The sequence below is a fragment of the Neltuma alba genome, unplaced genomic scaffold (genome assembly GCF_004799145.2).
Source record: "Neltuma alba isolate B1F8T4 unplaced genomic scaffold, ASM479914v2 tig00011541_pilon, whole genome shotgun sequence".
NCBI classification, from domain to species: Eukaryota; Viridiplantae; Streptophyta; class Magnoliopsida; order Fabales; family Fabaceae; genus Neltuma; species Neltuma alba.
Window position 1 is genome coordinate 497,364 of NW_021636203.1, and position 27,094 is coordinate 524,457.

General features: G+C 30.5%; 2 protein-coding genes across 2 annotated transcripts; both read left to right on the plus strand.

Moving 5' to 3' along the window:
• Positions 1-8,253: 8,253 nt before the first annotated feature.
• LOC114714756 (TPD1 protein homolog 1-like) lies at positions 8,254-9,131 on the plus strand. Its single transcript, XM_028899522.1, has 2 exons — positions 8,254-8,281; positions 8,776-9,131. The coding sequence occupies exons 1-2, from the start codon at positions 8,254-8,256 to the stop codon at positions 9,129-9,131; spliced, it is 384 nt and encodes a 127-aa protein (XP_028755355.1).
• A 2,721-nt stretch (positions 9,132-11,852) lies between these two features.
• LOC114714765 (ribokinase) lies at positions 11,853-16,019 on the plus strand. The gene is made up of 4 exons (XM_028899533.1): positions 11,853-12,631; positions 14,018-14,203; positions 15,458-15,653; positions 15,760-16,019. Exons 1-4 carry the CDS (start codon positions 11,981-11,983, stop codon positions 15,849-15,851), a joined length of 1,125 nt encoding a protein of 374 aa, XP_028755366.1. The 5' UTR covers positions 11,853-11,980; the 3' UTR covers positions 15,852-16,019.
• Positions 16,020-27,094: the final 11,075 nt, after the last annotated feature.

Here is a 27,094-nt window from a genome sequence, read left to right on the forward strand (position 1 = left end):
CTTTAGAAACATTATTTTGCTTCATTTAGAGACAAACAAGAATAAAGAGATTCTTGTCCAACAATGATCCCAACTTACTTTTAATATCTATCTATGTGTATTATTGTGTAGAATAATAGATATTGCACATTCTAAGATGAAAAATGTTTGGCTCCTGACCAAAAGTCAATTATAATGGGAGAATTCATAATACATTGTTGGTTGTAAAAATATATAAAATCAATCATCCCAATACTCAAATGGGAATTCTGTTCTCATAAACTCTGATCTAGCTATTTATGAAGGCTTTTACTAAACATATAATCATCAGCAACGAGATGAACAATCACTAACAATCTCAACGAAAATCATATTGATTTCATAATCAAAAACTTATGTACTCCATATAATTATCTAAACATATTTGCAAACTTCAAGTTGCAAGTTGATCATAAACACCTATGACCATTTCATAGATGCATCTTTCACTTATAGAGTATTACTTTGGTCCATATGGTATTTAAATGGGCCCATATATAAAGTTGATACATTATAAATATGCACGGATCTAATTTTGAGTATAGCAAGTGATATTCTCTTATTTAGTTCTTTTGAGAACAAACAACACATAAAAATTCTTGAATCATATATCATTTTTTAAAAATTTTCCGGTTCTTTAATAAATGACAATACACATTTTTCATGATATTTTGCATCATTATGATTCGGGATGATCTGACTGGTCATGCCAAACTATGAATGCATAAGCTTTTGGTTTATCGTAAAATTATTCTCAATTATTGGTAAACTTCTTGTTACCATGTTATATTATTTATTTTTCTCCTTAATATTTTATAAGGAATATGTTATCAATTATGGATTTTATCTCCAGGATAACAAATCATAATATAGCTCTTCTAAAGCATTATTTTTCATCTTTTACCTAATAGTAGAAACGTGTGCACTCATAAAAGATTGAGTGCTACTGACTATTCTGGAGCTTTTTGCAAAAAGAATATGAGATATAAGGAATGATATTAATATTAATAATAACAAATTCCATCTAACATAATTCACACTTGTATTTCAATAATCTCCCCCTCAAGTGTGAGTCATATAAATATATTTTTCTCATTTCTATATTTCAAATAGAATGAATAGCATATAGTAAGCTAATAACATATCTTTAATTTGAAAATCCAAATACTTCCTAATTCATATATGATAATGGATTTCAATCGAATTAAGTCATCACCTTAAGACCTTTTGATAAACAAATACTCTAATATATATTTTTGTTCAAAAACTAACATATATTGTTTTTTTACTATATGATATACTTTATTTCTTGTTATGCTTTTTCAAAGTATGGAGTATATTTTTTTTTTTTTCAAAACATAAAATTCTTTGGAAACTTGTTATTCAAAAGCTTCACTTCTTTGTATATATTATGTAATACTTCAAAACTTATTCATAAATTTATAAATTCAACAAAAATTTTAAAAGATCTATAAGGACTAAAATCAAACTATATAGTTATGAAGATTTAAATCATAAACCTTCAGGGCTATTTATAAGTCATTAGTCTTCAAGACTCTATATAATAAATACATATTTTAAAAATCATTTGTATCTTTTGATATTTGAACAATAAGCCTCTGGGGCTTAAAAAACACCATAAGTTATTATTTTCATGTCATTCAATAACATGAGTGTAATGGCTGCTGGCCATTTAGTAATAGGAAATTATAATATTAATAAATATCAAATTAAATGTCAAGAATATACGAGAATAGGATAAGAATAAAACTTGAATTTTAAATTAATTAAATGTAATATGAAATAAAGAGAAAAGATAAACTCTTTTATCAACACATCCTTCACTATATAGTCATTAGTTTTCTAGGCTATATTATTTATAATTCTAATTGTTATAACTTTTTTTTTATAAACAAATCATATAATGATCCTTTTCATAGTCAAAACTATATGGCTTCAAGCCATTTAATAAAAAAATAAAGATACATGGCATCTAGCTATTTAATTTCAAAATAAAAAAATTAAAGATATATACATAAGATAAAAATTTGATGTTATATAGCTTCTAGCCAATTGATAAAATAACAAAAAAATTAAATATTTATGACTTCTGGCCATAAGAGAGAACATCAAAATTATATGGATGCGAGCCATTTAAAAAGATATAGAAAAATTAAAAATTATATATATGGCTTCTAGCCATAAAATAGGAAATTCAATATGATATATATAAATAAAGATAAATTAAATCTATATATGGCTTCTGGCCATAAAATAAAAATACAAACTATATGGCTTTTAGCTTTTTAATGAGATAAAAAAATTCAAATATATATAGCTTCTGATAATAAGATAGAAAATCAAAGTTACATGACAACTAGTCATTTAATAAGATAAAAAAATTAAATATATATATGACTTCTGGTCATAAAATAGAAAATTCAAATTATATGGCTTCTAGCCATTTAATAAGATAACAATAATCAAATATATATGACTTCTAGCCATGTTATTTAATAAGATAAAATATCAAATATATATGGCTTCTAGCCATAAGATAAAAACTCAAAGTTGTATAGCTTCTAACTATAATATAGAAAATCAAAATCATATAGCTTTTAGCCATTTAATTTGAAAAAATGAAAAATCAGAGTTATATGGCTTCTAGCCATTTAATCTCAATGAAATGAAAACTTAGAATTATATGGCTTTTGGCCATTTAACTTTAGATGGTAACTCTTTAAGGATACTGCTAGTATCTGTTGGAATTTCGAGTTCTATCGAAATAGTGACGTCAAGTCAATAAGGAATAGATGGGGAGAAAAAAAAATCATTTCATCATAATTAGTTTGAAAGATATAATATCTATATCAAAATTAAATTATAGCATTAAAAAGTAAAACAAAATCTCCAATCATAGCCATAGAACCCGGTGTTTAAAATAACAGTAGATAATCCTTTTAATTGTATATAATGGCTTAGATTATCTTAGATAAATTAAATAGGAATACGGATACTCTGAAACACCATATATATGATGCTCGAGGTATTTTTATTTGAACAGAGCAAATGATACTCTAGAAAAATAATAAAGATGGTGCTCTAAAATTATAATGGGGTAGAAAAGTATATCATACGTACCTTCATTAGAGCTTTGTGCTAATAACATGTTATAAATAAAGAAGGAATATAGAGAAGAATCATACAGGAAAAAAAATGATCAACAAGAGAGAGTACTTCTCATTCCATTCAAATGTGTTCAAATCATTATACATGACCTCTATTTATAGGCACAACTTTACACCTTCGATAGAATCTACAGATTACATAATAATATGAGATAATTGTGGGATATAGAGATAATGGGAGATATTAGAGATTATAAGAGATACAAGAGATAATAGGAGATATATGGACATCTACAAAGATATTATTATATTCATAATAATATTATTTTTTTTGGCCAAAAACGCTATTTATATTAATTGCACTCTATGACTCTGCAAGCCCTAATGATTATACATGAACCTTATTTAATGCCATCACACATTTCTCTATGAACCTCATACTTCTAATTATGTCAAAGACGTGAACCAACAAAACTACCCATTCATTTTACACATCATAAATAACACTAAAGAGAGTTACAAACCGTTTGTTTAAATTTATTTATCTTTAATATGGATCTTGTGATGCAAATGCCCTCTGAGTCTCTTCCATCCACGACATAAATCACTTTAACTATATTTATTATTAATGTCAAAAAATGGTAATTAACTCGTTTAATCTATCTCAAATTTAAAGTTTTTTTTAAACTTTATTTATATTAAATGAGGTCGTTAATGAGAGAAAAAAATACAAAGAGCTAAGTTATATTTAAACATTAATTTCATAGTCAAAATTGATTAAATAATCATTAATATTCTCTAAGTAATTTACATTTTTGAGTTCGGACCATGCTAGCCATTACCACTTTATTTTTATTTATAAGTCATTTGTACCTCAAGTCGACAAACCAATAAATATATATTAAATTAATAATTTTTCACCATTTTTCCCTTATTAAAACAATGGTAGTAAAAAAATGTTGGGAAAATTATGCACAAGTCCCAAGGACAAGACTTTATTCATTTAAGATCTCACGAAATATTAAAATTACTAATAGGTCCCAAAGGACCTTAGAGTATTATATTCTAATTGTAAAATGATATCATTACCCATCAGACTCCCAATTCACATTTTCTCTACTATTGCGATTAACAATCTCAGCAGTGATTATTAACAACCCAATGAGAAGGTATTAATAACCTAAGCAGTATCCACTGCTTTATATGATCACATAACCTCCACATAAAAGTAAATTATAACTAAATAGTATAATACAATAAATTGATCTGCTTAGATTGTCAACAGTTCTCCTTGGGTTATTAATACTCACCGTTGAGGTTGTCAATAGATCTCCGCATTAAAATTTTGCTATAATCCTATTGAATTTAGTTAAAGTTCTTAATGGTTTTGAAAAGCTTCATATTTCAGTGTTAAAGTTGTTGTATTATACTATTTGGTTGTAATTTATTCTTATGTAGAGGTTATGTGATCTTATAAAGTAAGTTGTTAACGGATATTGCTTAGATTGTCAACACCTTCTCATTGGGTTGTTAATAGTCGTTGCTAAAGTTGTCAGTCGCAATGGCAAAGAAAATATGAATTAGAAATCTGAGGGGCAATGATATCATTTTATAATTAGAATATAATACTCTAAGGTCCTTAGATGAACTTAGAATATAATTGGGAATCTGCTAGTAATTTTGACATTTCATGAGACCTTAGATGAATAAAGTCTTTTCCTTGGACTTGTGTGTAATTTTTCCAAAAATGTTTTATATCTTCTCTCACCTATTTAAGTCAACAAGAGTAAAATTTAAAAAAGTTCGTTAATTACTCTACAAGTGACTTATATTTAGAAAGCTTTCTCTCTATAAATGACTTATAAATAAAATAGAGTGATATTCTAGAAGCACCTTATATTGTGAGTGTTCACATCGAGGGAGTTATTAATGCCTTTAATTAATTAGGTCTAATAATACTTATATACATTGAATGTCAATAATTGTATCATTTAAAAAAAAATCACTTGGTATAAATAAAATAATATAGCACCACATCTTATAGTATAAATACCCAAACCATATGTTCCTTTAATGCATCAACAACACCTTAAGGGAACTTGTAATAGAGATTTTGTTTCGAGCAGAGAGTCATCATAATGTCTGTTAATAACAGAGTTTATGTGATTGCCATATATTTTGGGATGTTAATGCTTCTTCTCACTGGTTTGTGCACTAACATTCTTCTGGCCTTCATCTATTTTAATTTTATTATATTTTGTTATGTATTTTTCACATTGTTGACTGTGTTGGTTCATTTGTTTTGATCAGAAATGGCGGTCGCTGCTTTGGTCTTGCAAGGTAAGTGTAAGGGTAAAGGGCATGTCATATGCATTTATACGAATATATGACTTGACAAAACAAAATTAAAAAAAAAATAAAATCTCTGTAAAATCTTGTAATATAAATAACTTGGCGTTTTTGCAAATTGATAACTTCATATTCTACTGGGAAAAATTGTAATAAAATCCAAGGAAACAACATAATTACTATAAAGTTTTAATGACAACTAAGCAACCTGTAATGACAAGGGAAATGAAAATTCCTCACTTACCATTGAGACTTTTTGATAGTTATTTCTTTTACATGGGATTTTTTTTGTAATTCTCTCATTCTACTATTTGGTATCGTGGGAGAAATATAATCCAAAAAAAATAAAATAAAATAAAAGGAGCAATATTGTTTTATTTCACACCCTTGCACTACATGTTTATTTCTTTTAATAATATCTCTCATAAAAAAGGACTTTTTCATTCACAAAACTATTATTTTTATTTATTTTTCATTATTTTTTAAAGGTGGAGAGAATTTCCAAGAGATGCTGAAAGTGAAAAGTGACCTAGCATGCAGTCCTGATTTTGTGAATAAAAATACACGAGGTCCAGTAGGAACACTACCAAGCGGAACACCAATGTTCTCCGTTGCAATAACAAATACTTGCCCCTCAAATTGCAGAATAAGCAATCTCCACCTTAGGTGTGAGTCATTTACGTCGGAGATTCCTATTCCTCCGAACACATTCAGGAGCGTGGGCCCCAATGATTGCCTTGTCAACGATGGCCTTCCGATTGGGATTGGAAATGTTGTCACCTTTGAATATGCTCATCCTTATAAGTTCGATCTTCCTGTTTCATCTCTGCAATGTTTATCCTAAATATTCCACAATCTATTTTGGGGGATATGTTTTAGATGATAATAACTTTGTTGAGAATTTTAAATGAAATTTAATAAGTGATCAAATGTTATTATATATTTATGGCTTTGGATTAAATATTTTTGGTCCAATATTAAATTCATCATCTTCTCACCACCTAGCTATTATTACTGTTAGTGCCTTTTTTTTTTTCGCCCTGTATGTAGTGACTACTGTGTATGAGTGATCACAATAAATTGGCTAAAGTAAAATCACGATCCAATTAAACTGCAACACACATAAGAATTAAAAAAAGAACTAACAAAATAATTTAATTATGCACACTTTTTCTTTTTCTCTTTTGGTTACTTGGAAAATTGGATCTTGGGGACACCTTGTTTTCCTCTCTCTCTCTCTCTCTCTCTAAGGATAGAGATATGAATATGACAAATTGATGCTGTAACATTTTTTAGAAATAAAACAAATTATTAATGAGTCAACGTTTAATTATGAAGAAAGGTTCAGAAAGTTGTTGCAACTGAATACATTTTTTAGATAAAAGCAAAATGATATATTTATAATTCCAAGTTTACAATCTATAAGCAACTACTGGAAAAGACAAACAAGAGCCTAAATAAACAAAAGTTTTAGAGGGTGTTTGGATAGAAACAAAATCATGATTTAAAAATGCTTTTACAGTATACGAAGTAAATATATAGAAGAATTTGTCTCGATTTACAGAAAAGTACTTTAAGCACTTTTACACTTACCCCAACACCCTCTTAATCTCAGTCTTTGAAAAGCAAACGGAATTTTCAAAAAAAAAAAAAAAGAAAAGAAAGGAAAACATTAATATCATACGTCTATGCTTGACTCTCGACCACTTTCACATTTTCAGTAATGCATAATTAATGAAAGTTAATTAATTAGAGTCTATACTCTTACTTGTGGTTCATTGCTTGTACATATCCATCAGGATAATAAAAGTCACTACATTTAGAAATAACCAGTTGATAGGCCACTGCGGTTTAGGTCCTATATGTGTATATATATACATGGACAAGAAAGCTTATTTGGAGTTGTTTAATATAAATGCTGCTACATAAGTTAAGATAAAACTCTCATAACATATTTATCTCTATTTTTAAATATCTCAATGGCCATTCTAAGTAAGCCTTATATCGCTAAGTGCGTTTTATATTTTAAATACCCGGATCATATAATATTTATTTAAGTCATCAATACTTGCAGAGAGCGACCTAAATAAAGAGATCGATTAGAGCATTTAAGATGGCAAAGAGAGTGGTCTCTCCGAACAACAAAGCTTTTGTGATGGCCATATGCATGGAGCTCTTTTTCCTTTTTTCATATGACTTAGAGTATTCTCAAGTTATTATGAGCTTGGAATTAATATCTGTCGGACTAAAAGCATTAAGATTAGAAACTTCCCAATAATTATAAGTATGCTTTTCGAGATTTGAATACCTTTAATTAATTAGGTCTAACGATACTTATATATATTGAATATCAAATAATTGTATCATTTAAAAAAAATCACTTTCTATAAATAAAATAATATAGCACCACATCTTATAGTATAAATACCCAAACCATATGTCCCTTTAATGCATCAACAACACTTTAAGGGAACTTGTAATAGAGATTTTGGTTCGAGCAGAGAGTCATCATAATGTCTGCTAATAACAGAGTTTATGTGATTGCCATATATTTTGGGATGTTAATTCTTCTTCTCACCGGTTTGTGCACTAACATTCTTCTGGCCTTCATCTATTTTAATTTTATTATATTTTGTTATGTATTTTTCACATTCATTTAATTACTCTAAAAAATAGAGAAGAATTAAGCACTTCAATTCATTATCTTTTGCATGTGGTTCCAATTATTGACTATGTTGTTCATTTGTTTTGATCAGAAATGGCGATTGCTGCTTTGGTTTTGCAAGGTAAGTGTAAGTGCAGAGGGCATATCATATGTATTTATACGAATATATGACTTCACAAAACAAAATAAAAAAATCAAATCTCTGTAAAATCTTGTTAATATAAATAATTTGGTGTTTTTGCAAATTGATAACTTTAGATTCTACTAGGAAAAATTGTAATAATAAAGTCCCAAGAAAATAACATAATTACTATAAAGTTTAAATAACAATGAGCAACTTGTAATGATAAGGGAAATGAAAACTTCTCACTTCCATTGAAACTTTTTATTGTTATTTCTTTCACATGGGATTTTATTGCAATTCTCTCATTCTATTTTGGTATCATGAAAGAAATATAATCCAAAAAAATAAAATAAAATAAAATAAAAGGAGCAATATTGTTTTATTTCACACCCTCACACTACATGTTTTTCTCTTTTACTAATATCTCTCTAGACTTTTTCATTCACAAAACTATTATTTTTATTTACTTTTCGTTATTTTTTTTTTAAAAGGTGGAGAGAATTTCCAAGAGATGGTGAAAGTGAAAGGTGACCTAGCATGCAGTTCTGATTTTGTGAATGCAAATACAACAGGTCCGGTAGGGACACTGCCAAGCGGAACACCAGTGTTCTTCGTCACAATAACAAATATTTGCCCCTCAAATTGCAGAATAAGCAATCTCTATCTCAAGTGTGAGTCATTTACGTCGGAGATTCCTATTTCTCCGAATGTATTCAGGCGTGTAGGTCCCAATGATTGCCTTGTCAACGATGGCCTTCCGATTGGGATTGGAAATGTTGTCACCTTTGAATATGCTCATCCTCATATATTCAATCTTTCTGTTTTATCTCTGCGATGTTTATCCTAAATATTCCACAATCTGTTTTGGTGGATATGTTTTAGATGATAATAACTTTGCTAAGAATTTAAGTGAAATTTAATAAGTGATCAAATGTTATTCTATATTTGTGGCTTTGGATTAAATATTTTTGGTCCAATATTAAATTCATCATCTTCTCACCACCTTACTATTATTACTGTTAGTGCCTCTTTTTTTTTTAATTTTTTTCAATATGTAGTGACTATTGGGTATGAGTGATCACAATAAATTGGCTAAAGTAAAATCACGATCCAATTAAACTGCAACACACATAAGAATTAAAAAATAGAACTAACAAAAATAATTTAATTATGTACACTTTTTCTTATTTTTTTGGGTACTTGGAAAATTGGATCTTGGGGACGCCTTTTTTTCCTCTCTCTCTCTAATGGTAGAGATATGAATATGACAAATTGATGCTTTAACATTTTTTTTAGAAATAAAACAAATTATTAGTGATTCAACGTTTAATTATGAAGAAAGATTCAGAAAGCTGTTGCAACTGAATACATTTTTTAGATAAAAGCAAAATGATATATTTATAATTCCAAGTTTACAATCTACAAGCTACTACTGGAAAAGACAAACAAGAGCCTAAATAAACAAAGGAAGACATTAATCTCAGTCTTTGAAAAGCAAACGGAAGGGGGGTGGGGGGGAAAAGAAAAAGAAAGGAAGACATTAATATCATACGCTTGAGTTTGGTTCTCGACCATTTTCAGTAATGCATAATTAATGAAAATTAATTAATTATAGTCTATACTCTTACTCGTGGTTCATTTCTTTGTACATATCCATATCAATATAATAAAAGTTACCACATTTAGAAATAACCAGTTGCTAAGCAACTGCGGTTTAGGTCATGTACTTGTATATATACGGGGACAAGAAGGCTTATTTGGAATTGCTTAATACTATCTCCGATCTTTAATATAAGAAATCAATTGACTTTTATTTTAATTTTAAATATAAAACTTCAATCCACTTTATCTCTCATATTTATAAAAAAAATTTCAAAATAGTCCTTCTAATGGTTGTGGTTTTATCCAATATATTTGATTAGTAAGGAAATTTTAGGAAAGACAACACTTATTTATTACAAATAACTAATTTAACTTATTTTCTTAGTCTCCTCAAATTAGTCAACTAGTTCTTATAATTAGGAGTGGAGATAGTATAAATACTACTACCTCCAGTCTTTAATATAAGACCTAGTTTGACTTTTATTTTGGTTCTAAATATAAGACCCCAATCTATTTTATCTATCATATTTATGTATTTTTTTCCAAAATAGTTCTTCTAATAATGGTAGTTCTAGCTAATACACTTGATTAGCAAGGATATTTTAGGAAAGACAACACATATTTATTGCAAATAACTAACTTAATTTATTTTTTTAAACTCTTCAAATTAGTCAATTAGGTCTTATAATTAGGACCGAAAATAGTATTACGTAAGTTAAGATAAAATTCTCCTAGCATATTCATCTCTATTTGTAAGCGGCTCAATCGCCATTTCAAATAAGCCTTTAGTCACTGAGTGCGTTTTGTACCGAATCATATAATGTTTATTTAATTCATCAACACTCTCAGAGAGCGACCCAAATGAAGAGATCGATCAGGGCTTTTAAGAAGATAGGGAGAGCGAGGTCTCGGAACAACAAAGTTTTTGTGATGGCTATATACATGGAGGTTTTTTTTTTGCCCTTTTTATATGAGTCAGAATATTCTCAAACTACTTTGGGCTTAAAACTAATATTCGTCGGGCTAGAAGTACTAAGAATAGAGTCTTCCCAATAAGTGTGTTTTTTGATATTTGAACTTATATTTTTCTCTTTACAAAAATAAGACCGTTTACCATCTTACCTTGCTGGTTACATGGAGCTCTTTATTATGCTTACTCTTGTATCCTTTTTGCCAACACTTCCTCTTTTATCTATCCTAAGAAAATCAAAACTGCATTATTCCTTTTTATTGGACCCGTTTGAAACAGTTTATAGTTAGCTTATAAATAGTTTTTTAATAGTAATTTACAGAATACGAGACAAGTATGTGAGAAAAATTTTGTCTTAACTTGCATGAAACATGTTTATAGGGAATTTCTTATGTTTCATGCTGCTTTATTGTCATAAGCCATATCCAACTAGACGGAACATGTTACATGGATTTTTAGAACTTGTTATATTCTATCAACAACCAAATCTTTAAATAAGTTGCTGATCAAACAGTTGCATCCAATAACCTCGTTAAAAATTGGAGGTCACAATGGAGAAATGACAAAGGCAAAAAAATGAAATAGAATGCAGGTTTGATTTTCCTTGGATAGATATGTATACAAGAGGCCCCACGAACATCCAGTCATAACTCCAGCGGATACATTCACAATAACAAATCACTGCCCCACAGATAGCAGGATAGAAAATCAGTGTATGGTATGTACTTTTTCTTGGGGTTTTGGTTCAATCTATGCTTATTATATGTGAAGGATCACAATGAATTGGTTAAGAAGAAAAATGAACTTACAGTTAGACCATAACACAAAAGATTGACAAGGAAACAAACCATCTAGAATGAATACAACAATAGATGAACGTTCTAAATTAACATATGAACAATTCAGATTTAATTTTTTGACAAAATTTTTGTAAAAAGTGTTAAATTGTCTTCAAAAATGTTCAATGTAGAAGAGGAGGATGGGGAATTGAGAGGGAGAAGGGCGAACCTTTAGTTGTAAAGTTGTGTCTTTTCGTTTTAACTTTCACAAAAGCTGTGCCTTTTCTTTCGCACTGGTCAAGCAAAGTCAATAGATGAGCGCAACCTTTGATCGGAGAAACAAAGATGAATACAACAACGCTTTCACCAGCAAGTCTGTGGACACCCACAACTGAAAATCAATCAAACAAAGCATTGAAGCCAATTCAAGTCCTTCGATTCAATAATAAGCATCACCACGGTAGCCATAGGTTTCCTTTTCTTTGTTTCTCTGTAAATCCTTCCCAAAATCAAACCACGCCAGCCCCCTCCGCCCCCACAATCCCTCCACTTGTGGTGGTCGGATCCGCCAATGCCGACATATACGTCGAGATCGAGAGGTTGCCGAAAGAGGGTGAGACCATTACGGCCAAGACCGGTCAAACCCTCGCCGGAGGAAAGGGAGCTAACCAGGCGGCATGTGGTAGGAAATTGTCGTACCCAACGTATTTTGTGGGTCAGGTGGGTGGGGATGCACATGGGACGTTGATCTCTGAGGCTTTGGGCAATGGTGGGGTTCGGCTCGATCATTTGACCACTGTTGGGTGTGCACCAACCGGGCACGCTGTGGTGATGCTCCAACCAGATGGCCAGAACTCTATAATTGTCGTTGGTGGTGCCAACACGAGTGGGTGGCCTGAAACTCTAGCTGATGAAAATTTGGAGATTGTAAGAAATGCGGGGATTGTTTTACTTCAGAGGGAGATCCCAGATTCTGTTAACATTCAAGTGGCAAAGGTGGGAATTTTTGCGTTTATATTCTTCATTAATCCTCTCAATATAATTTTCGTTACTTACAAGTATTCCAGTAGTCATGTTAGTATGTACTTGCGTTATCTTCTCTCTTTAGACATTAACTTCTGTCCATGGTGAATAATGAGCTAATGTAAGCGATGCTTTATTCAACCTCACTTTACAAATATTAATAGTTCTCGGAGGTACCATAGGCTATAATAATTTTGGACAAAGTGAGTTTAATGGGAGACTCGAACTCTGTCTTTTGGTTTTGCTGAACTAGTGTTAACGATCAGCATCATTACATTGTGCCAGCTTTTTGTTGCATCTGGACTAACATTCGAAGAGAATTGTACCACTGTCTGCCATAACTTTCAAAAGATTCATGTCCTCCTGTTGCTTCCAGTCTTCTTCATCCTATTACTCCTCCTCCTTATCACCATCATTTTCTTCTTTAATGTCTTCCTTTTCGCTTCTCCTTCTTCCTGGGAATAGGGGAGGTTCAATTACATTCTTCTGATATATCCATACATAGTAAATTGATGGCCACTATAATTGGATAGAATTCATAGAGCTGGTAATGGGTCTGGCTTTTTTAGCGTGTAAAATTAGAGTGGGTTAGCAGCCCATTTTGAAAAGGCCAGTTTGCACCCGCCAGATTCTTTTCTAAAACATTCCTTCCTCACTCTAATTTTTTTTTTCCATTGTCACCCTTCTTCCCTCCTCATTCATTGTAAAATGTGAATTCTCATTGTGAATTTTGTGGAGAATTGGAGATGATATTTTGGATTGTGAATTGAATTAAAATTTTGTGAATTGCGAATTGTGAAAAGCTAATAGTGTTAATTTATTTTTGTGACTTGTGCAATATGCATTGTGCTTGTGGATAGAAGAATTTTAATTTGCTTGGGGGAAAAAATACTGTCCTTTTTTTTCTTCTTCAAAACAAAACGTGAGCAGGCTGTTTAGTGCACTAGCCCATCCTTGGTGGGCTAGGCCGAGAAATTTCCAGCCCACCAAAAGCAGGCTTTCCCAGGTCAGCCCAATATATTTTTACCTGTGGTTCTCTGGCCAGGCTAGCCCATTTCCCTACAAGCTCACCCTTGGAACTGGATAATTAATTCTTTTGTGAGTTGTGACAACTTTAACAGTCCGCATGATCTGATATGACTAAATCTAGTTAATTGGCAGGAAGGCTGCAAGGGTGGTTGGTTACATTCATAACATTGTGGTTTATATAAACTTCATTATTTGTGGCTGTTTTTGGCTCTAACATCCTTTAGTAGCGAATATCTATCATCATCTGCCCCTTCCCTGTGTTTGTCATAATCCTTCTTTCTTTTGCCTTATGTATTCTTCACATCCTTTGTTGTGCTTTTAAAATTACAGGCTGCGAAGGCCGCTGGTGTTCCAGTAATAATGGATGTTGGTGGTGCAGATGCTCCAATGCCTCAAGAATTACTGAGTTCTGTTGAGATTTTAAGTCCAAATGAAAGTGAACTTGGTCGCTTAACAGGATTGCCAACCAATAGTTTTGATGAAATTACTCAGGCTGCATTAAAAGTCCATAAAATGGTTAGTTGTATATCACCCTGTGTTATTTTCATTCATGATCGGGAAAAACATTTGTTGTTGTTTAAGGTCCTGTATTTTGACTTGCTTGAAGGAAGATTTTCACAATAAACCCTCTTAAAACAAACATATGAGGTAAAAAAACAGTTTGTAGTTGTAGCGTGGTATAAATGTGAAATAGGTAGAAGGATTTACAGAACTGAATCCCAGAGCCCACCACTGATTCCTTTTTAAAATCAGAAATGAATGTCCCTCAATATGAAAGTGAGGTGAGGGCGAAAGGAAGGATATACTTGAGAGTTGAATATTTTATGTGCTTGCATGGGCAGTATAGATTCTGATGTCAGCATCTATCAAGACTACTGACTAATCTCTGCCGAAGAGGTTAATTTCCAAAGGAAATCCCCTTAATAACATAACAACTAGAACAATGTTCTTAGTATCCATTATACCAAGACTTGAATCCTCATCTTTTTTGGTGTTACAAGATGCTTTTGAAGCGGCCAAATGACCTCTATATTCTGCCAAAACTTTAACTACTGGTGGCATACTGTTCTTTGTCTTTTAAATTACTTTGTGAGAATCTGAAAGAGATCTGTACCATAAGATCTGAAAAAGAAGAAGCAGATCCTCTAAAGGGATACCTAGATAAATAAGTGTTCATTGCCGAACCGCACACAATGGCTGAACTGCCCGCAATAGCATAGGTCCTTGTCAAATCCTTTCTGGAGTATGATACTGTAAGTTTAATGGTTGACAGTCTCAGTTTATTGATGGCCATGATGTCATCTCAAGAACAGAGTTCAAGGACTTCACGTCAAGTGAAGATCATTTGATAATATAAAAGTAATGCTAAATATTTGTATTTTGTGTATTGTTATATTATTACGTAGATCTTTTTAAAGTGGAAATATCTAATTTTATGATGCTTTTTGCCTTCAACTTTTGCTTCAATTTGTATTTAATAGATCACATATGCGCCATTGGAAAAGTAGAAAAACAACTTAAAAATAATTAACACAGCACTGAATTTCTTCCTTTTTTATTCTTTTTTCCTGTTTTTATATACTCAAGTGCACTAAGGAGTATAATTTTGGCAGTGCCAATACTACTGTGCAGTGTTGAGGTTGATTTGAGGGGATTAATACTCAACAATGTCCTTGTGCCATGCACTAGCAAAGCAATACTCAGTAATTCGTTGAGATCATGCATCTGATTTGATTAAGTTACTTTTTTCTCCAAATTTTGAATTTCCAGGGAGTTAAGCAAGTGCTTGTCAAACTTGGGGCCAAAGGGTCTGCCCTTTTTGTAGAAGGCGAAGAACCAATTATACAACCTGCTATTTTGGTTGAAACAGTCCTTGATGCTACTGGAGCTGGTGATACTTTTACTGCTGCTTTTGCCGTGGCCTTAGTGGAAGGCAAGTCCAGAAAAGAGTGCTTAAGATTTGCTGGTATGTATAATAGCAAGCATTTCCCCTGTTATAGATGGAAATGTGCTTATCAGTTGATATGTCCTTATCCTTAATGTTCTTGTCTTTTTTGTTTCCGTCAAAACAGCTGCAGCAGCTTCTCTTTGTATTCAAGTGAAGGGAGCTATTCCCGGCATGCCTGATAGGAAATCTGTTCTGGATCTCCTTCAATCCCTTTGAGGATGCTAGCAAGTGGTCAGAGGTCAATTTTGTATCAATATTTTCATTTTTAATTTCTTTTCTTCTTCTTGTTCTTGTGTAGTGATTGGCTCTTGGAAATAATATGTCGTCTATGTTATCTGAATTTTCTTCCTAATAATAATAATAAATTGCCTGATTTTCTGTGTTGTTGACAGTGCAATGCATTTTTTAACCAGAATTTTCTGTGAAATGGACAGAATAATCATCTTTATTTCATAACCGGGTGCGGTTTCATTTCTCCTAAAGCTAGATTATTATTTTATTTTCCAATAATCATCGTCTTTAACTTTTATTGAACTTGAAACATTACTTGTGTAGAATGAAATACAAGGAATTAAGAACAAGAATTAACAAGTTTATTTTAATTCAACCTCAGTAATAAATGGTGAAATATCAAGATAGATCCCATGCCTTTATATAAGCATCACAATCAACACCGTGCATCTGCTAGATCAGGACAAGTAACTCAAGGTGCAAGTAATTCTGATTCATACAGGAACCAAAATATGAATGGTAGCACGGCAGAGATTTTCCAAGACTCAAACAACTATTGTTAAACCCAATTTACTGATAAGAAGTAAACCTTGAATCCCAAATTACTCATCATCAACATGATGGTACCAGCTAACCAACATTTGAACCCTATATATCATAGTCCAGTTACCACTGTCTCACCATGGAGATTAACCTTGCGAGTAAATCCAAAATTACTGATACGTCTTGAAAATTACCCCAATGACATTATTATTATACTTTAATTCCGCATCCATTCCCATAAAAGGAGAAATACTATATGCATCATATAACGTGTATTGGTTAGTGTGTCCCACATCTGCCAGTGCGGGAGGAATTCCATCAATGAAAGTAGTGAAGATGTAAAAGTGAAATAACTGAATTCTCAAAAATCGCACCACGATATGCTGAAATGCATGACTCTATATTTTGTGATTTTGTCACAAGAAGGCATATATTGAGTAAACAAACCTTATGCTTTGATGGCTTTCTCAGCCCTTGTTGAGCCGATGATACTTGCTGAATGAGGAAATCACGCCCTTAATAATTATGGAGGTTCTCCTGCCAATGTGACCGTGGTTTTTCTTTTCTTTCTCTCTCTTTTTCCCATTTATGCAAGAATCAAATCTATGACAGGAACCTATATTTCCTTTTGGAAATAGCAATAGAAACTAGAAAATAGGTACAACAGGGGGAGCTAAGATGAGCTCAAATGCCTCTGCAGTGTCATTTTGCCGCTGGAAAACACAGAAAGCAATAGTCCAGGCTAGTACGCACAAGTATTTATAAAACAAGCTGGTTACTTTTAGGGGTGATATATGTGGCATACGTGTATGTATGTGTATGCGTATGATTATGATATGCTTCTTAGAGTGTGTTCAGTTTCATGTTGGAAACTACTAAAATCATGGTTTTGCTACTACTCGCTTCCACTAAAAAACATGATTTTGGTGGTTTATAACATGCAACTAAACATGCATTTCATGATTGTTTTCCTAACTCCCCCATCCCATAAACTCAAATATTTGTAATGCTGTCATATAACATCTCCATCCTCCTCTTAGCTATATTTTCTTCCATAATTATTGTTGTTAGCAATGTTCCATGATTGGGGTGGTCTCAACTACCTCACTGCCAGGAAACCTTCCTTTCTGGTAATATTCTTCTTTGCTTCAAGTCTCCCTGCCCATTGCATGTGAAAAAATTTTGCCGTTGCTCACTTGTTTTTCAATGACATCCACACATTTTCTTTGTACATTCCGCAGCCAAAGTTCTGCCCCTTGCTTCATTTCCTCTCCTGAACGAAACTCTAATCTTCATTCAGAGATCGCGTGAATGAACCAGTGGCAAAGGAAGATTATTGTTGTAAAGACCGAGAGAAAATGGATTGCTTGATGATTCTGTTCATGGTGAATGCTTTTATTGATATTTACGAGGATCCACTAGGATTAATTACAACATGATTCCTTCACAGATAATTCTCTAAGTCTTGTTAATCTAATCCCAATGATTCCATAGATTGGCATTTACATTGAAACTCATTTTTATCCTCATTTTTCAGACATAAAAATATTCCAGCAAGCAAATGACCCTAGTTTTCTTCCTTTCTCGAAATCTTTCTGGAAAGTGAGAGCTCCTTAAAGGTCAAAAAAGGCTATGAGGATAATGATTATGGTTTAGGTTCTATGGAGTTTAAAGCTTTTTGAGGGATACTATAAACCTTGATATATAGTGACAAAAGAGTCACTTTCTCATTGGTGTTTGAAAGTCATAGTGTGCAGCATCAGAAACTGTAATTCATAATTTCATACGCCAAGGGACATATAGATTACAGAACAGGGAGCAAAAGTACGTACCATCCCTATTTAAGTAGCAATCATGAATTGTTAGAACTATGAGAATTATTTACATAAAAAACATAAAAAATTAAAAATTATTCTGTGATTTTTTCAAACATTTTGAGCAGGCCTGCAAATATGAATTTGCAAAAGGGGTGTTTGGAACATCCATAATTATTTTTAGAAATATTTTTTGTAAATCGAAACAAATTTTTCCACATATTACTTGTATATCGTAAAAGCATTTCTGAAACCTAATTTTGTTTTTACCCAAATACCCCTAAATAATACCCTCAGATATCTGAATAGAGAAAAGAGAAGAGCAAATAACGAAATGCTGCTCCAACTAAGAAGGACTCGACTTATAAGGATGTAGGCTCAAGTCTCACTGCTTAAATGAGACTTTATTGGTGAATGATACATTTGTACATTATGCTCTTTGGGTTGCAAAATTTGCATAAATTTATTAGGTTTTCAGGACTCAATTCATCTAATTTTTTTCTTTAAAAAAATCATCAAGGCTAAAAGTGGAGGAAGAAATGTCTCTTATTTGGCTGCTATGTAGAAGTAAAAAAGTGAGAGGGGGGGGGGGGAGAAAAGGACGTGAGAGAAAGGCAAAATAATTTGATGCTCCATTAGAAAACTATTTTTAGGGAAGATGAACAGGTCAGGATGGGAAGTTTTTATCTAGAATCTATGTCCTACTCCTAGGACACTGACCCCATTTGGCATTTATGCTTTGCAGCTAAGAACATAAAAGTAAACTTCAATAGTACTAAATATGGATCATCACCAGCTTTCACTCTATCATATCCATGACATTTGCCCGACTATTGTCCAGTGTATGAAAGCAGGCTCCTTTTCAGAGGGAACATTTTTTTTATTTCAAAGTAAATATTTTAGTTTCAAGACAAAATTCTCAGTAATTGATAATGAAGATTCACGATTTTATTAATGGAGGCAACTATATGGACAAAACATGTTTATTTTTCCGGACAAAAGATCATACAATTTTTTTCAACTCAAAATATCATTAAATCATTTTGGACTTACAACTAATCTTTGTCAAAACAAAAACACTAATGATAAAATCCTTTTAACAAGAACACTTTCTTTTGAATAAAATTTTATATTTGAGTATTGTATAGAAAAAAAATTATTGTTGAGAATACTTTACACTCATATGTTGAATCTAATTCAATCCGAATTATTCAACATGGGTTCTGATAATTAGTTAATGTTACGAGAGAAAAAATATATGAATTTAAAAATTGAATAAATTGTCACTACAATAAGATAAACAATTATTGGTAAATGTTTAATTGTTTACCATAAAAGATTGCTAATGGAACAAACTGAAGATTTTTTTTTGATTAATTCAATTTTACTAATGGAGATTAGTCTTGTTAACAAAACAAGTTTATTTTTTCCCACAAAAGAGTCAGCAAGCTAGGAATTAGATAAATTGGTTTTCACCAAAAGCAAGAAAACAGAATTAGATGAATTGGTTTTGTTCAACCAAAAACAAAAAGATAGATGGGTTTCTCTTCATAGGGCAATACTTACAGTAACTGATAAATGTCCACCACTAAACGACAATCATTGGCAAATCAAATGGAAGATTTCTGGTCCATGTCACTTGATTCTACCGATGGGGCCAATTTCTATTGACAAAACACGTCCTTTTTGACGCATAGAAAAACTAGATAATTAATTAGATAAATTATTTTATAATTAAAGTAGGATTCACTTTAATAAGTGAATAACAATCATTCAAATGTCACCGACATGAATTAAACTAAAAGACAGTTTAATCTGTACAATTTAATTCTCCTATTGACCCAATTCTTGCGGACAAAACATGTGAGCGTGCGTGCTTTAGGGCCTGTCTGGCAAAATTTGCCAAACAGAGGAGAAAATCAGCAAATCACAGTTTTAGACTCAAAACCATAGTTTCAGAAAAAATGAATCCATTTGCTCGTAACTCAAATTGAAAATATGATTGTGCCTATCAAAGTAATCAAACGGTAATATGACTTTAACACCTTCAATTATTTTTCTATAAATATATTTAATCTTATATTTTATAAATGTATAGACACATATTAATTATTTATTAATTACATTATCTTATATATTATTAATTATGTTGGTAAAAAATATATTATTAACAATTTTATTCCTTCAAATTAAAATATATTATAAAATGTATCTTTTATATAATTATCATATTAACTTATGCTCTTTTTAGTAATTTGCATATATAAAAATATCTGATAATAACTATCTAAACATTCTTACTTTATCAGAATCATTTTTTATAAAACCTATTTTTCACAAAATCTATTATCCAAAAATTATTCTCCAAACCATGGTTTTATCTAAACATCCTCTTGTTTTATTTTCAATCCATATATTTTCAATCCATATATGATATATGAAATTTAAAAGCAGCAAAACTCAACAATAAGCATTAGTTCCGGCGGGAAGATTTTGTTTCCTCAATCATCGGATTTCAAGTCCAATTCTGTATAAATGCACAAGATATCTTGAAAGAGTTGTTTCCAGTTAGACACGACCATATTTAAATCTGACCCAGTTAATTTTACTTGCCTAATTATCGCAGGTGAAACATATTTCTTGAAATTGATGACCATAGAAGAAATAAAACAAAAAAACAAAAATAGTAAGTTCCACTTCCGACCATATGGATCTTACCGAAGAAGAATTGGAATAGCAATGTATTTCATGGATTAAAAATTTATATATGTTTTGCTCTGATGAGGTAGAGAAAAGCAAGCGCAAGTACTGATAATCATTTTTCTCAAACTCTTCTTTCTTCATGAAACAAAAAACATGAACTCTTCTTTCGTCTTTCTTCTGCTTCTTCTTCTTCTTTTATCCATCTCCTTCCAAACTCCAAGCTTCGCCATTAGACCCAAGACTAAGCAAATCACTGAACAAGCCTCGACGAATCATCAACATATGGTGAGCATTATATTAAGCTATATACATATTCTTTGATTCAATCTTCAATATATGCTTCTTCTTCCTCCTCCTCCTCCTCTCTCTCTCTCTCTGTACATATATATAATCATATTATTATTTTCAGTTAGGAGGTGGGAGATATTATGTTCAGAGGAAAGTGCTGCATGAAGTGCACTCAGGTCCCAACCCTATTGGTAATTCCATTCCTCAGAATCAGAAGAAATGGAAATCATCAAAAGCACGGACAAATCCCTGAGGTTTCCTTTTTGATGTTCATATATATATGATTTTCATTTCTTTCTTCACTCTCTTATCAGATTTTTTTCCCTTTATCAGTTCTTCTTTCTTCATCCCCCTTCATTATTATATTCTCCACACAGAGTTTATATCTCGGTTATTGGAATCATATCTATACCAGTTTTCCATGTAAAATTATATATCTCAGCTTATTGGTGATATTATTTGATGATGACACAATAATAGCATCCTCTATATACTTGATTTTTTTTTCCATATTTATTGTTTCAAAATCATTTCTAGCTTTGGGCTGTGTTCATTGCATTAGTTTTTTTATCAGCAAAAGGAGTTCCTTAAGCCAGTATCATACTGTTCATTATGCTGCAAGGTTCGTGAGGGCTTTTACCACGATGGTAAAAGTAGTTACAAGACTGAATTTTAAACTTGGACTGTTCTTGGTGGTGGTAAACCCTATATAATTAATTGGGTAATCAAAAAGGTTAAATTATATTTTCTTCATTACATTACATTACAAATAAATATATAGAATTTATTATACTTTTATTATTATTTCTACTTTTAAGTTATTTTGTTTATTTTACATATGCAAAATAGCGCCTAATGAATCAACTTGACTCTAATTGATCAAGCAATATTAAACCATATTGAAAATAGACTGGTGAAGCATGAGTTTTGTTTTGAGATTAAGTTAATTAAACATACACACATTAGTCCGGTGTGTTTTATAAGTAATTTGAGAAATTAATCCTTCATAACTTAAGTTCTTTTTTCCGCCCTCTTGATATATCAACAGGGTTTAAACTTTTGATGAGATGACCATTCAAGCTAACAGTAATTTATGCGTTGAGTTCTGAATTATATGTGATTTATCATATATTTTGTTATATATACATTTTTATATTTTAATATATTGACATCTCAAATCATTTTTTAAGTTATTTATTATTGGTTAAGCATGTATAAATGGAGTGCAAATATGAAATACTAGAGAAGCTGGGTTGATTGGTTTCAATCATGCGTATGATAATTAGTAAAGTAGATGGCCTTGGATGCAATAATTTGTTTAACTATGCTCATGATTTTCAAAACTTCCTCTCCTTTTTTTAAAGATTTATGGAACCTATGTAAATAATTGTGCACAGCATGTTGAGTCTTTTCAAGAGGGTCTAGCTTCATCTTAGTCATATTGATTTGAAAGTCACTTTTTGCAAAGCTAGACAACTGTGTTTTTTTATCTTTATATTTTAAATCAATCACATTTAACAACCTAAATTGTAAGAATATTTTTAAAGGAAAATCTAAAAAAAATAACTATTAAATTTTAAAATTTTAAATCAATATTAATTATTATTCAGAAAAACAAATAATAATATATTTTTGTGATAATTTCTAGTTTAAATTTTAAAATTTAACTGTTATTTCTTTTAAATTTTCCCTATTTTTAACATTGTTAATAAGTTGAAGTAAAATATGCCTTTCCCGATACGAAGAAAGGCTTTAATTTATGTGATTATATTTTATAATATTTCTTATTAATTTATTTAAAAATTATAGTCAAGCTTCGAGAAAATAATTTGAAATTGTAACTTCTTTAAATTTAATAGTAACTTTAATATTTTAAAAAAACAATTTATAAGTTGTATTTTGCATCAACTTAAGATTAGTAAATCTAAATCTTTTAAATATAAAGTCGTATTTGCTGTTTTACAAGCTGTCTTTAACAGAGGTCATTGGATCATTGCTGCCATGCATTATCTATTTGCATATGTCAATTAATTTAGAAAAAATATTATTAAAAAGTAAATGTTTTTTCCTATTTTTTGTTTTAGAATCGACTTAAATAAGGTTCTTATTACTATTATTATTGTTTGCACATTGCTAGTAATTAAATTAAATCCTTTATAGCTTCGAATTATTTGAACTCATTAATATTCATTTAAATCGATCTATTATGAAGGTCTTGTCACTCTCTGGTTTCTTCTCCACCCTCCATTATTTGAGAGCATGTACGATATATAAGCAGAAAAAAGAAATGGTTAATATTAAATCGAACAGAGAAGAAGGGTTAGGTGGCCTAAGTTGACTAAAAAGAGATATACAGATGACATTGGGAAAAGATAAAGCAGCAAAAGATTTGATTCCATTCTATTCAATTCACTTTATAAATAAATCAACCATATTATATCTTTTACTATATACATACGACTTGTGAGACGAAGACAAAAAATTTTTTAAAGAAAAATTATCTATAGATCGTACATTAAAAAATTGAAAGAGAAATTGATTATTTAGTCCTTATAATTTTTCTTGAGTAGTAACTCAGTTTTTAAACTTTAACTCGTCAATTCCAACTTTAATTTGGTAGAATCTGTAATTTAGGCAGTGTTTGAATGGAAATCAAACCATACTTTCAGGAGTGATTTTACGTTTTACGAAGTAAATATGTGAAAGAGTTTGTCTCGTTTTACAGAAAAATACTTCTGAGAAGTACTTTTGATGGTTGCCAAACACCTCCTTAATCATTTAAAACATTAATCTCAAAACTTTTTAAAATAACTTTTGTTCTTATAATTTTATCTTCTAAAATGTGAAAATCAATATTTTAATTAATATTATGGAGGGTTATAACAAATCAAAATTTTAGTGACTGAATTGCATTAAGTTAAAATTTAAAAATTAATTAATTTGCAGAGATTAAATGATAAATTTTTTTGAAAAACTACATATAATAAAAGATCTCAAAAAATTTAATTTTTTTAATAAGTTTTGCAAGTTTACTTTATAACCAATACAACTCCACTTATAAATATAAAAGTTGGATTGGAAGATATAAACTGTTAAATTTAAATTTATAAGCATAATTTTTTTTTGAAAATGTTATATTTAATTCTATTACATCACACTTGTGAGCTATTCTTCCAAATATTACTTTGCTCTCTCCCAGTCCTATCATCTCTGCCAAAAAGCTTCAAAAGTAAGGAAAAGGCGTGAAGGGGAAAATAGGGACACCATGAAAAGCATCATCGTACCATTTCTGCTGCCGGATGCTCCTCACAAAGCTGAACTGCTTCTTCTTTTATTGTTTGCTAGCCAAAATTGATATTTTAGGATTCAATAAGGAGAATAATGACATTTTATGGCCCAAAATTTTAAAACATCAATTAAAAACCATATTTTATTGACATTAAAAAAAGTATATATACATATATATTCCCTAATTTATTTATATTAAGTCACCAAATAAGATATTTATTGTGTTTTTAAGATTACTTCTATTTAAAATCTCATTAATTACGTCTTCTATAACTTCTTAAATATAATTGGTGATATTAAATATTGGTATGTAAATTTAAATGTTTTATTTTATTTTCAGACTCATTTAATAACTCAATCACATTTTTTTTTCAGTTTTAACGAGGTATAGTTCAAAGTGCTTTATAAATCTTGCTAGAAGATGATTGTCTCTAATAGAAGATAATTATGTCTAAAAAAAATTCAGATAAAAGCATATAATTTACTTATCTTTAAAAAAAAGAAAAGAAAAAGTGGGGTGATACAAAGCTGGTTGTTCTTGTTTTGCATTGGGTGGGAGAAAAGGCTTTGGGAGAAGTAAATAATATGGGACAGCCGAAGCTAAAGACCAATGGCCATTCATGTTAATTTGGGAATGCAAGTTCCAATGTTTTCATTCATTCTTCTCCTCATACTCATAGTCAATTCCAAAAGTTAAAAAAAGCATCCTCCGTTCCTTTTCAACCATACAACTAATCAACCCTTTTTTTTCTTTATAGTTTATATAATAAAATCACACATATCATCAAAGAGAACAGAAAATTTACACACCATTCCTCAATATAAAAACTAAATAACCAATTTAAGAAAACTAAAAAAATCAGTTAAATTAGTTATTTATAATAAATATATATTGATTTTCTGAAACTATTATTGTTAATCATACGTATTGGAACTACACTTTGATGGGAATATCTTATAATCAATAAAAATATTTTGAGAAGATACGTAATAAAATGAATTAAGTTCTTATATTTAGGATTAAATTAAATGTGAACTAGTTTTTATATGAAGAACCGATACTATTAAGTAAGAAATATTTTCTTTTGAGTTTTGTCTTCCATTTAGTGTCATAATTTTAACTATCTCTATTTAATGCACTTTATCTAACAAGAATATTGTTAAAAATGAATAACAATTATGCTTTAAAGATAGAGAAGAAGTATCTTTCTGAGTTGGCTTCCTTAGAAGAATGAAAATAAGAATGAGGCCAAAGGATACTTTTGATCCTTTAAGTTCACGTGAGGTTTTATTTTGATCCTTTAAGTTTAGAAAGTGGATTTTTCATCCTTTAATTTTAACACCGTTAATGTTGCTAACTAAAAATGCCAACTCAGCAAATTTAAATGCTGACTCAACAATTAAATAATGACGTATTAATCTTTAATTTAAAGATATGTAAATTGAAAAATAATTAAAAACCTAAAGAAAGCGTCCTCAACATCAAAATTTTCATTCCTCTAATCTTGTGTCTCTATTTAGCTATTGGAGTACCCCAAAAAATCTTCCAGCTTCGGTGCTCTGTCATTTTGGTTTTGTGGGCTCACTAACTTCTCTCCAGTTGGGTTTTGTCAGTGGCTCATCGTTCTACTTGCTACTTCAAATTTGCCCAGTTGATGAAAAAACCAAACCAAATCCTCAAGAATTTTCTCTGGTAAGCTCTAGGTGAAGGAAATATTGAAGATTGGGGTTAGTACATTTAGTTGTAGCAGTGGCAGATGTGAGTTGAAGAGGTAGAGAGGCTATGGTTGAAAAAGAAGAAGAGGAAGCATTTCAATACCCAGGTTTATTTTCATTTTTTAATGTAAAATATTAAATTAAAAAATTGAATTTTTTTTGCCACAAAAAATTAAAATTTTATATATGCTTTGTCAACAATACATAGTCAGCAATTAAATTTGATTACTTAGCATTTTCCATTAGCAACATTAACGGTGTTAAAATTAAAGGATCAAAAATACATTTTCTAAACATAAGGGACTAAAATGAGACCTCATGTAAACTTAAAAGACTAAAAATATCCTTTAACCTAAGAATGATATATAACAAACTCTTGTTGCCATGAGGACATGGTTTATTTTTCTTAAACAAGTGATTAAATGTTTGATTTTCAAATTTTGAGCAAAAATCAAATTTAAGAGTCCTTAAAAGTCCTTACTACTATTAGAAGATGCTCTTACTTTCATCTATATAATAGTTGTGCTGACTTCTATTAAAGCAACAAATCTCTTAAAGGTCCCCTTCCCCTATTATTCATCTATAGATTATTTTCTTGGTGAACTAGTTCATAAATTATTTTAATTTTAATAAAACCAATTTCCTTATAAGATCGATAATAATTCATATGATCTTAAGAGAATGATATTGGCACAATTAAATTCTTTCTAGTTCATTTAAATCTCATCAAGAATTGTGCTCATATAGTATATCATCTTATATATGGCAGCTAATAAATCTCTCACCAAAAAGAATATATACAACATTAAACTCAACAAATTGGGGTCAAACTCCCTCAATAAATTTCAACAAGAAGAAATTCAATTCTCCTCCCTT